Genomic DNA, 11,964 nt, shown 5'->3' with positions numbered 1-11,964 from the left:
GAAGCAGATGTGTGCGCATTGAAACTATACAAGTAGAGACGACCTAAACGGATTTGAGGCTCACCAGCATCAAGTTCACTCTACAAAAAAAAATGCACATGTATTCTCTGATTACCCTAATTGATACCGAGGGACCCAAGGGTTGAGAAAAGGAATCAAGGGAAAATAAAGGCTTGCCAACGCTCTGGAACTCTGGGTCAAAGCAGCACCTGATTTTCTGAGCTGGACAAATGTCTCTTCTTTTGTATATGATTAATGGGTAAGCAGATAAACTCTGCTGCACTCAGCACAGAATGCTTTAAGTTTTATTTATTTAAGCAATCTTTACACTGACCTGGGGCTCATTTAAACTCATGACTCCAAGATCAAGTGTTGCACGCTCTTGGGACTGAGCCAGCCAGGTGCCCCTAGAATGCTCCTTCTAAGTGGGCTAACAGGGACCAGCTGTGGTTAGGGGCGCCACAGGACCCAGTCTGCCCGGAAGCGTTCTGACCTAGGTCTGTTGCTGGAGTGCCAGTTCTCATGCTTAATAGTGTCCTGGAAAATAAAGAAATAAATTAAAAAAAAAAAAGAGTGTCCTGGCATGGATCTGAATAGATGCTCTCAAGAGATTAGGTACAGCTTCTTCCAATTCCCGTTTTTCTCTTCTATTCTAGGCTCCAATCATTAAGCTTGAGCCACGCCTGCAGAGAGGGGACATTTCACTTTCAAAGCCCATTCTAACCCACCTTCTGGCCACAAAGCCAACGTCACATCTTCTCCTGTGTGACTCCACACAGACTTTTCTGTTCCTGCCTCCCCCCCAGTAGGCCAGACACGTCTCAGCATCTGCGGGCGGCTCTGCCTCTCTGAAGCGTTTTCTCGTCCTTCTTGAGATCTCTCCTAAAAGTTTAACTCTGGGGCCTTAGCTACTTGAGAAATGCCATTTGGGGAGCGCGGACCTAGAATGTCGCGGCCAAGACCGCTTGCGGCCAGGAGGGCACGGCACACCTTGCTCTCAGCGTCCGCGGGCTGGTCCTCCGGCTTCCGGAGCTGGTAGGTGCCGCAGACCAGCAAGTGCCTGCGCCCTTCCAGCGGGCACCACTCCACCGAGTCCGCGGTGTACTCCGTGTCCACCGCCTGCAACAGCCGCACGCGACCTTTGGTCGCCCAGGACGCAGTAGCGTCCGAGGCTGCGGAGACCGGGCAGCGAGGGTGGGATGACGAGGCCAGGTTGAGAGCGGGGTCGGGGCCGAGGTCGACCGTGAGAGCGAGCTCGGAGTCAGGACCAAAGACGGCGTCAGCGAAGAGAGGTCGCGGGGCCGGTCCTTTTTCTATTTCCGCAGTTCCCGCCTTCCCTTTCCCGGGACGTCGGGGCGGGACTTCCGGCCGCCGAGGCCGCCGCGCATGAGGCCGGACTCCGGCGCCCCCTGTCGGAGTTCCGCGGCGCCACGCGCCAGGGCGCGCACCTTGCCCTGGCGGGGAACCGTGGACATCTGGAGGGACAGTGGCATCCCCCTCAGAGTGGCAGAAGATCTGGGCCCTGAAGGGGAGCGGGGGGCGGGGGGTACGCAGAGGAAGAGAAAAACGGCATGGAAGCGGAGGTGAGCTCAGGACCTACACACTCAGGGAGCCCAATCCAGGGTCAGTCCTAAAGGGGTAGCGCCCTGCCTGCCCTCTGCCCCCGCACGTCCCTCGTAGAGGGCCGCCCGTAGGGCATGAAGTGCGGCGGACCAGTGGATGGCAAGTCCCGCCTACCAGGACAGTGGAGAAGACGGCGGACTGAGGAGGTGCACAGGAAGGTAGACAGCGTCGAGGCGCTAGCGGCAGGGGTCTGTGGCCACTCAGACTCAGAACGTAAAGGACACCCAGCACAGACATGATCTCATTTGGGAGACCGAGTAGACGCGGCTTCCATTCAAGAAAATTAACATAATTCTACAGGTTTAGGGAAGGCACGCTTTGGACACGGTTACAGATGGATTGAATTGTGTCTCCCCAAAAAGGTATGGTGAAATCCTATCCCACCACACCACAGAATGTGCTCTTTGGAAACAGGGCCTTTAGAGAGGTAATCCAGTTAAAAGGAGGTCATTACACTGGGCTGTAGTCCAATATGACTGCTGTCTTTATGAAAGGGTGATTTGGTCTCTCAGGGAGAGAGACCTACAGAGAAAAGATAACACAAAAACAGAGGATTGGTAGGACACATCCACAAGGGAAAGGGACGCCTCTAGAATCCTTACAGCCACCTTCCAAGCTCCAGAAGCTAGGAGAGGCCTGGAACAGGCACACCTTCCATGGGTCTTTCTTCAGAGAGAGCATGGTCCCGCCAACAAATTGATCTGGGACTTTCGACCTCCACAACAGGGATGACCCTGTTGTCTGAAGCCATCTGCAGAGTGCTAACTTGCTATGATAGCTCCAGGTAGCTAGACATGCTGACCTTGAAACTCACATAGATACCTGGGTACCCAGCCCGTGTTCAAGTAGGACTACGGCTGGATATGGCTCAGCTCAAGCAGAGAAGCAGAAAAGGTTGGTCCAGAAGCAACAGGACTTCCGAAACGGCTGAACCACACATTTGTATCTGCTACAAGGAATGGTCAAGGGGCACCTGGCTGGCTCAGTCAGTAGAACATGCAACACTAGACCTCGGGGTCACGAGTCTGAGCCCCACACTGGGTGAGGAGATTACACAGGACAGCGATCCACTGCCAGCAGCACCTGTTCAAAGCAGCTTCAGGGCACAGTGATCCCCAGACCAATGCTGCTCCGGGTGAGCCATTCAATGTGGAACAGCAGCTGTGCGTCAGGACCTAGTGTGGTGTCCTACGGGTCGGCTGAGAGACCCTGGGGCCTCGCTCTCAATGTGATTTTCTGGCAAGTAGCTGACCGCAGGATAATGTGTGCTGGTCATGGAAGGCAGACAGGCTGAACTGCCCGCTCACAAAGGACACAGGCGAAACCCGTAGCCTGTGGTCTGGTGCCTCCTCCTCCCAGGACACCATCTGTCTAAAAGTACTCAGTCTGAGCACACTCAAGGCCTTGCGCCTGGGAGACCACCCAAACCCCAACAATCCTGGGTTCCCCCCACCCAAACAGTCCTGACCAGAGCTGGCCTCTGTAAGCAGGAATTACACCAGCCCTGGTAACATCCCAAGGGCTCAAGCCAACTGCTGTCTGTAGGACTGATGATGTCTCAGGATCATACATACTCTCCTCCCCAATAGGTTTCTGAGCTCCCATTGCTGCTCAACCTAGGGTCTGGAAGGACCTAGAGCAGACTTCACCTATGCAGCAATGATGCCCTTGATCTAGAAAATATGCCGCACCTCACACACACTGGCCAAAGGGAGCCACTCAGTGAAAACACACAGGGGGCATACGGGGTTCTAGCCTTCAGAGACGCTCCCTTGGGGTTGGACTGAACCCTCCTGCTCCCTGCTTTCTGCCTTCACCTGACTGCTCAGTCCTGCTAAGACCTACCACCCAAGAGGACTCCAAGGACTGCAAGAGTACCTACCAGAAGCTCAGCTCACAACCGAGACCACCAAGAGGCTATCCTCAGCCAAGGAAAGTAACCAGGACACGCAGGCAGATGGAATGCCCTGGAAGACGGCAAAGGAGCCGCACAAAGGACAGCAGGAGCCCTTGGGACCACTGTGGAGCAAGGGGCAGCCCAGGACAGATGCTCAGAGTTGGGATGGCCAGCCTCATTCTCCCAGGAAGCAAAGCCTCTAGGAGGCAGGCTGGCTGGATCCGAGGACCAGCAAGGTCCCAGACACAAAGCCTGGCTCGGTGCCCCAAGGTGGCTCTACAAGGTGTACAAGATGCTGGCCGGCCTTAATGAATTTTGTGGCTTCCTGAAGAGCGGGAGCCCTGGCCCAGCTGGGAACCCAGCAGAGTGGCCAGGAAAGCAACGCTCACTCACCCTGGCTGCCCCAATTCACAGGCAGGACGCCAGCAGGCCTGCTGGGGAGGAGCTCCACCACCGAACTCCCCACCACTCAGCACATGAACCAAGGTGAGAACTTACATGTGCCAGGGCCAAGAACACTTCATGCCTGCCTGCTTCACTGCCCGCAGCAACTCCTGCCCCAGGACGAGAACAGGCCTGGGCCTCACTCGCCTTCCCTGCCTGTCTCCCCTCTCTGTCAGCCCAGGAATAAAGGTGAAGGCAACCTCCTCCCCTCACCCCCACGGCACCTTGATTCACTTAGAAATAAACCTCAACAGCAGAAAGGGCAAAAAGTGGAGCAGAGCACGGCGGAGGCACTCGGGGCTCCACCCCTTTACTGGGCCTTGTGGACGAGCTCCTCGGCCGGCAGCTGCCCGGGCGGAGCTCCCACCACGTGACACTGTTCAGACCTTGTAAATGTGTGGCCCAACTGCTTGCCAGTTAAGAATTACAGCAAATGATTCTACTTGTAATCTCTAACCCGCCCACTGCCTCCCCCCAAAAAAACTGTACATGAGTTTACAAACATATTAACATATAAATAATGAGAAGCGTCCTGGTGGGAGCCTCCCCAGCTGTCTCCGCTTGGAGACTAACACTGAGGGGAGTGCCGTGCCCACATGAGGTGCCCATGGAGAGGGGGCCTCTGTGGCAGTCGCTGTGGGTGTGCATCGCTGGCTTCTTCAGCGCCTCCGGGTCAACCACCAGTCTGTGTCTGCTGCGCCCAAGGAAGGTCCGGAAGCCCGGTCATCGCTCTGGCTCAAGCTCATGCTGGAAGGGGCGCTTCTTCTCCCGACAGTGCTTCTTGTGGGCGGGCCAGTCCTTCTGCTGGCACTGGGAGCCGCAGTAACGGGCCACCTGGCAGCGCCCGCAAATGTTGAACTCCCGGAGCTGAAAGAACACACAGGACAACCATGCTTCACCGTCACACCAGGGAACTGGTCGGGGGCAGACACTACGTCACAACAAGAGCCCGGCAAGCCCACACACGGAAGCCGGAGGGCACAGCGGCCGTGGAGGAGAGGGGCGAGAGGCCCGCGGAGCAGCCCGGAACCAGCCCTCCCAGCAGCACCTGTACCTGCTTCTCGATCATCGTGCAGGGAGGGTAATGGCACTCGTAGTAGGTGCAGGAGTTCTCCTCCTCTTCCACCACATCCCCGTTGGCATTGTAGTACCGGGTCACGTTCAGCACAGGGAACTGCTCTTCTATGGGGTCTGTGGGAAGCTGCTGAATCGCCAGCCAGTATAAGCTTTGCTCCCTTAAAAGGAGAGGCAGACGCTTCAGTATACTCCAGCCAGACACAGTTAAGGCAGGGACGTGACAGTGACCTGACTGCAAGACAGACAGCGGGTTTCTCCTGCTCAGGATAGCCCTGCCCCAGTTTTTGTCAGGACAACGTGACTCTTCTTTGGCGCACCCCTACTATGGAGCAGGGCTTACCTGTATGGGACACTGGGACAGCAAGTATTTAGCATGTTTAAGCAGGGCTATGTCTCCCTCTCTCATTGATCTCCCAGAACCTGGGACTGACAGGCATTCAGCAGGCACAGAGAGCATGCGGCCTCTGGACAGGCACCTGGCCAAGCCTGGCCACCTGGGCAAAGCCAGAGAGCCCTTCTCCCTGCTCATGGTCCCAGAGGCACCTGCTTCTGCCCCAGCTGGTCCACCTCCCCCTGGATGCTGTGAGCTGCTCTACATCTTTCTAAACATTAATCTTCTTGAGTGGACCAGAATCTTGCAACCGGAGGATCCCGTCTGCTGCGAGAACTGAGGCACCCTAACAGGCCCCAGGGAAGAGCAGGCGAGGCAGGGCAGGTGAAGGTGCTCAGCAGCTCCCCCTGTTGCCGGGCTGCAAAGGTGCCAACAGCCTGTGCTTTGAGAGAAAACAACAGGTACGCACCCCCTGCAACCTACCACCCTCTGTGGGGGCCAGGCTACTACAAAGGGGAAGGGTCACCTTCATCCAAGAGCATATACAAAAATGAACTCAAAATGGATCAAAGACCTGAAACATAAACAAACCTAACCTAAACAACTAAAGGCTCCATCAGTGCACAAGTGGGCCCGATGGGGTACATAAATGTACAGAATGTTGTCCAAACCTAGAAAGAATGAAAGTCCCAATGCAGGCTACGTCATGATGAACCTTGAGGACACAGTGCCAAGCCCATCACAAAAAGACAAATCCCTGGGGCGCCTGGGGAGCTCAGTCGGTTGAGCATCCGACTTTGGCTCAGGTCATGATCTCACAGCTGGTAGGTTCGAGCCCCGCATCAGGCTCTGTGCTGACAGCTCAGAACCTGGAGTCTGCTTCCGATTCTGTGTGTCCCTCTCTCTCTGCCCCTTCCCTCATGACCTGTCTCTGTCTCTCAAAAATTAATAAATGTTAAAAAAAATTGAAAAAAAATAAAGACAAATCCTGGAGGATTTAGATCCAAAGATAAAGAGAGTAGGAAGGTGGGGGCTGGGGGAGCAGTGGGGGGGGTGTCAGTGTCTAATGGGGAAGTTCTGGAGATGGTCGGTGGGGATGGTTGCACGCCTATATAGATACACTGGATGCCACTGAACTGAACATTCAAAAACGGGTAAGAGAGTAAACATTCTACGTATTTTACCCCAATAAGAAAGGTTTTTTAAAGGAAAAAAAAGGGAGAAGAGTCAGGACGTAGAGAGTGCTGGCTGCCTTCTGAGCCCTTCAATGAAGTTCCACCTGACAGAGCAAGTTTCAACCCCGGCCGGCCCTTAAAAGCAGAAAGGGAGGAAAACCCGCTAAGAGCTCTCCCCCCATGGATGAGCTGCCTTTGGGGTCCCCACACTGAAGGAAAGCAAGGCAGGAGGTGCAGGCCTGTGAGAAGCCATGGTGCCATGTTCCCTGCCTCCCACTGTGTGGAGACCACATAATGTCCAGGTGGCTGGCAGTTCGGGCCACATTCAGGTCGGCTCTCGGACTCCCGACAAATGGAGTGAGAGTCTGAATCCCTAGCTGACAAACTAAGGATGGCCCCGCTTGCTTGGTTCCTGGGATGACACAAAGGACAGAGTCTTGGGAGCACGGCCTGTCCCAGGCCTCCCAGGAATGGCCTAGAGAAGGGAGCAGCCAGGACGCGACCCAGCAGAGACCACTGGACAGGGCAGTCTGTGATGGAACGGATCCTTTTCCAAACAGGTGTTCTCAATTGTGGTTATCTTATCTCAAGCCACTGGTTGGCCAAACTATGAGTCACACAGAGGCCTAAAGTCACGATTCATAGCCGAGTTCCTGGCAGGAGCAGATCCGCTGCCGGTGAAGGGGTAAACAGCTCCCTCCACGTCTCCAGTGAGCAGAAGGAAATCCGTCTGGTGTTTGGGGGCGGGGGTGGAGGGTGGGGGCCAGTCCCAGTGTCCACACCGAATAAGCACCCATGTGGACCACCCAGGGGAAAGTCTGTGGACACTGACATGGCTGCGGAGCTGCCCTTACCCTTCTGTGGATAACACCACACTCATTTTGTTTGAGGAAAGAGCCTTCCCAGAGGCCCAAGGACACGCACAAACCCCAGAGAGCCCCCATGAGCCCACGGATGATGCACACGTGGCCAGAACACCTTGGCTTATTTCAGCTTCCACCTTCCATTCTGCTGGTTCCCCAGCTCTTCCCAAGGCCTCCAAGAAGCTCTGACCCAGGCTGCTCTTGGGGCCACGGGCACTGCCTCAGAGGATCCCACTCGCCCAGGGGCACCCCTGCAGTAGCCAGAGCAGCAGCACTGTTTATAGGGCCATGCAGAGGCAGAAGCGGGGCAGCAGAGCCCCGAAACCACACTGTCTTGCTTCTTTTAAACCACTGCCTAGATGTTTAGCCAAAGAGCATGACAGAAAGAGGCACATGTGTGTGGACAGGAGGCGTCCCTGAGATAAAGATGTCCAACTTTTCTCAGAGACACAGAGCAGAAATGCTGCCCAGACAGCTCTTCTCCCCTTAAAGCCAGTCATTAGAAAACCAACCCAAGGGGCGCCTGGGCGGCTCAGTCGGTTGAGTGTCCAACCTTGGCTCAGGTCATGACCTCACGGTTTGTGAGTTCAAGCCCCACATCAGGCTCTGTGCCGGCAGCTCAAAGGATTCTGTGTCTACCTCTTTCTCTGACGCTTACCCTGCTTATGCTATGTCTCTCTCTCTCTCAAAAATAAACATTAAAAATAAAAACCAACCCCGAAAGATAATTATCAAAATGGTACGGTATCTCATCCCCATGAAGAAAACAAGGAGAGAAAACATTGAGGGAAAAGAGCCTAGGTCTCCACTCCCACAGGAGCATCAGCTCAGAGCGGAGACATGGGCCCCTCTCAGTACCAAGAGCCTGACGGAGCACTTTGCTCCGGGCACCTCTGCCAGCTCCCGCCGCCAAGAAGCCCACCTCTGTTTGCTGGATGTCTCTTCCGCTTTGGGCCGCCAGCCCCGTGGCACCAGCTGCAGGTTGTCCAGGCGATTGTCCACAGTCACGGCATTGAGATGCACCACCTGAAACCCAGGAGCGACGCCTCCCCTGTGCCGCTCCCTGGAAAACAAGACCTCTCTCGATCGGCTCCCTCTGGCCTCCCAAACGCCTCCGCCACGTGATGTGAGCCGGCCCCGCGCCACACTGATGGAGGCAACGAAGACAAGGGTGCTGAGAGGGATCGGAGTATGTCAAACAAGATAGACCACGTTGCCGGTCTGGCCCCTTGATTAAGAGCGAGGCTGCGAGAAGCCAAGGGTAGAACCCCCAACCATCAAATAAGCCTAGAGAAGGCCCCATCAGAGTCGTGCCAAGCATTCTGGAACCCCACCACGCACACCAAGAAGAGACAGTCCCTTCCTCACATCCCACCGACAAGCTGAGCAAGAACCCACTGGAGGGAGCAGAGCCCACTCTACCCCAGAGGCTGTGTCTGGAGCAAGTATCTGAGCAAAAAATGTACTTTTAGGCTGCCTCATTAGTGGCACAATATGCGAATGAGCCATTCCTCTGGGTCAGTGGCAATGACCCAAAGGTAACTAAGAGGGCTGGGGGCGGGGGGGTGGCCATGACTCAGGGAAAGCACCTTCTGTCAGTGAGGGCAGGTGTCTCCACAGGCTCCACGGGCACATCAGGGATCATGTGGTACCCAGATAGGACACAAGCAGCTTGAAAACACCTACCACAGCAGCTCGTGAAGGAGCCTTCCCGACCCTCTTCCCCGGTTTTTGTCAAAGGCATATGCAAATATCTTAGCACCATTTCCATCTGCGTCTACTTCCATCCGGGCCTGAGAAGGAGCAAGGAAAAGGTCAGTTAAAAAAACCTTCTAATTCTTAGCCACATTTGGAATCCCTCTTAAAGAAATTAAGTGAAAGGGGCATCTGAATGGCTCAGTCAGTTGAGCATCTGACTTTGGCTCAGGCCATGATCTCATGGGTTCATGGACCTATGTTCATGGGTTTGGGCCCTGCATCAGGCTCTGTGCTGACAGCTCAGAGCCTGGAGCCTGCCTCAGGTTCTGTGTCTCCTTTCTTTGCCCCTCTTCCGTTTGGCTGTTTCTCTATCTCTCTCAAAAAGATACATTTTTTAAAAATTTAAAAAGGGGGGAAAAAAAGAAAGAAAGTGGAACAAACAAGCCAGGATGCATATATGAGACCTGTTTCTGGGACCCAGAGCTCTGCAGAGTCTCCCAGATGTGAGCTGTCAGCCCCGTACCTCAATACTCACTCGCTTACAGACCCCTCTGCAAAATACTGTGGACATAGAGAAATAAATTTTTCTATTCTTAGAAAAAGCCCACAATTCAGTAAGAAAAACAAAGCCTCGAACAAGTAACTACAGCTGACCCTTGAGGTAAGCCCCCACATAGCTGAAAATCCACGTGCAACTTTTAGCTTCTCAGGATTTAACTACTAATAGCTTGCTATTAGTTAGAAACCTTAGCAATAACAGATAACTGATTAACAAATATTTTTGTATGTTACATGTGTTATATGCTATATTCTTACAATAAGGTAAAATTAGAAAGAAAAACACTTTTTCTTTTTCATTATTATTTTTTTAATTTTTTTTTTTTTTTGAGAGACAGAGAGAGACAGCGTGAGCAGGGGAGGGTCAGAGAGAGAGGGAGACACAGAATCCGAAGCAGGCTCCAGCTCTGAGCTGTCAGCACAGAGCCCAATGCAGGGCTCAAACCCATCAACAGTGAAATCATGACCTGAGCTGGAGCTGGACGCCCAACCGACTGAGCCACCCAGGCGCTCCAGAAAAACAGTTTTTCAAAATAGTCATAAGGAGGGGCACCTGGGAGGCTCAGTCAGTTGAGCATCCAGCTTTGGCTCAGGTCATGGTCTTGAGGTTCTTGAGATCAAGCCGCACGTCAGGCTCACTGCTGTCAGTGCAGAGCCTGCCTCAGATCCTCTGTCTCCCCCTCTCTGCCCCTCCCCCACTCATACTGACATGCATGCTCCCTCTCTCAAAAAGGAAAAATAAACATGAAAGTCACAAGGAAAAAATACATTAACAGCACTTTCTTATGAAAGAAAAGGACCCACGTGTTAAGTTAACCTCTGCAGTTCAAAGTCCTGTTGTTCAGGGGTCATCTGTGCTATAAAAGCATGAAAGACTGAAATAAAAACGTAGTAGGTCCCAAGAAAGCACCAGGGCACAAAGGGACAATGGGGCCAAGGCCAGAGGAAAGGTGAGGTGGCACTAGATAGTCTCATAAGAAGCCAAGGCTTGTCCAATTGAACATTCGATCACAAACATGGCACAACTCCTCGTATTTTTCAGAAAGAGCCAGCAACCGGGGTGAAAGTGGGGGGAAACAAGTATCACACGTTAGGGGTTCCGCTGGACAGCAAAAGCCGGGCTGCCCTCACAGAGCAGAAAACCCATCCCTCGTGCCCCTCCCCAAGCCGGGACTGGAAGCAGACCAGCGGGGGAGCAGCGTCCTTACCTCAAAGGAGTAGCCCTCCACCAGTGGGATATCTTGCTCATCTATCAGTGTGTACTTGGTCTGGAAATCAACCATGTTTCAGAATGTTACGTTCAGGGTTACAATAATATTAGTGACGGGGCAACAGCCCCTTCAAGCTAAAAGAGGCCCGCGGGGGAGGGGCACTGGCAGCCCACCCCACACAGCAGGTCTGCCCCACTCAAGACTACGAGGAACAGGTACCAAGCTTCGTTCCTAAGTACCACCGAACTGGCTAACCTCTAAACTGTTTGAATGCGTCAACAAACCTAGCCCGAGACAAGGGCTTCCTCAGAGTATTTTCTATACTTTTCTAGGCCCGGGACTGACGCAGAACATTCAGAAGGTTTCACTCAATGTTTATTTATTAAGATGGGTGGTCGGTACACAGGTGCTCACCGAACTGTTTAACTTTCTGTCTGAAATGTTCCAAATAAGTTTTAAGGATTGATGTTAATGTAACCAGTAACTGAGTTAGAAGGGGTCTCAGAGCTGACGGGGAGCCCACCCTTACCGTAGGTAAAAAGCAACAATGCTCCTGCAAGAAAGGCAAGAACGGCCCCCCGAACGGACTACTCTCTTGCTTGGAAAGCCTTTTTCTAGGATCTAAGTCGGTTTTACCTTCATCTGACTGCCTCTGCTCCTCTCTCCCACCAGAAGCTTCCGCCGCTGGTGATGGGAACAGGGTTCCCATCCAGGGTAAGGTCCGTGGCTGGTGCAGCTGCACGGCCGGCCGGCTCCTGGAAACAGCCAAGCCTCAATGCCCACAGGTGCCAGGAAGCCCCAGCCTCGAACACGCGGAGGGCGGGGCCAGGTAAGGGAGAGAAGCAGAGGGAGGCCCTGCTCTGGGAGGCCCACTGAGGCTGGGCCGGACGCGGCCACCGCCGGCAGCGTGTAAACCTGCGCGAAGCTCCACTACGGACCGGCAGGCACCGAGACTCCCACAGACCGTCTTGCCACCGAGCGAGCGGAGCCACCTCAGAAGGGCGCTGCACTGCCCGCGGCCGCCAGCCCCCTCCTGCCCCGCGGGGACACGCCGCGAGCCCGCCCGCCCGGCCCCGCATCAGCCCCC

At 54.2% G+C, this 11,964-nt stretch overlaps 2 protein-coding genes across 2 annotated transcripts in view; both read right to left on the bottom strand.

The window, feature by feature from the left end:
• The window catches only part of DPH7 (diphthamide biosynthesis 7), a 16,496-nt gene extending 14,192 nt beyond the window's left edge, over window positions 1-2,304 (bottom strand). The window contains exons 1-4 of the mRNA XM_029920962.1: window positions 2,275-2,304; window positions 1,651-1,733; window positions 991-1,522; window positions 6-80 (exon numbers count right to left, since the gene is read on the bottom strand). Coding sequence (XP_029776822.1) covers window positions 6-80; window positions 991-1,522; window positions 1,651-1,733; window positions 2,275-2,304 — 720 coding nt within the window. The remainder of the gene's footprint in view (window positions 1-5; window positions 81-990; window positions 1,523-1,650; window positions 1,734-2,274) is intronic.
• Window positions 2,305-4,220: 1,916 nt separating this feature from the next.
• On the bottom strand, window positions 4,221-11,636 carry ZMYND19 (zinc finger MYND-type containing 19). Its single transcript, XM_029920950.1, has 6 exons — window positions 11,514-11,636; window positions 10,875-10,934; window positions 9,097-9,203; window positions 8,333-8,473; window positions 5,019-5,199; window positions 4,221-4,831 (listed from the first exon to the last, which is right to left on the bottom strand). The coding sequence occupies exons 1-6, from the start codon at window positions 11,517-11,519 to the stop codon at window positions 4,688-4,690; spliced, it is 639 nt and encodes a 212-aa protein (XP_029776810.1). The 5' UTR covers window positions 11,520-11,636; the 3' UTR covers window positions 4,221-4,687.
• Window positions 11,637-11,964: the final 328 nt, after the last annotated feature.

This window comes from Suricata suricatta, chromosome 13 (genome assembly GCF_006229205.1).
Source record: "Suricata suricatta isolate VVHF042 chromosome 13, meerkat_22Aug2017_6uvM2_HiC, whole genome shotgun sequence".
Classification (NCBI taxonomy): domain Eukaryota; kingdom Metazoa; phylum Chordata; class Mammalia; order Carnivora; family Herpestidae; genus Suricata; species Suricata suricatta.
The sequence above is the reverse complement of the archived record's forward strand: the minus strand, read 5'-3'. Positions and strand labels throughout refer to the sequence as shown.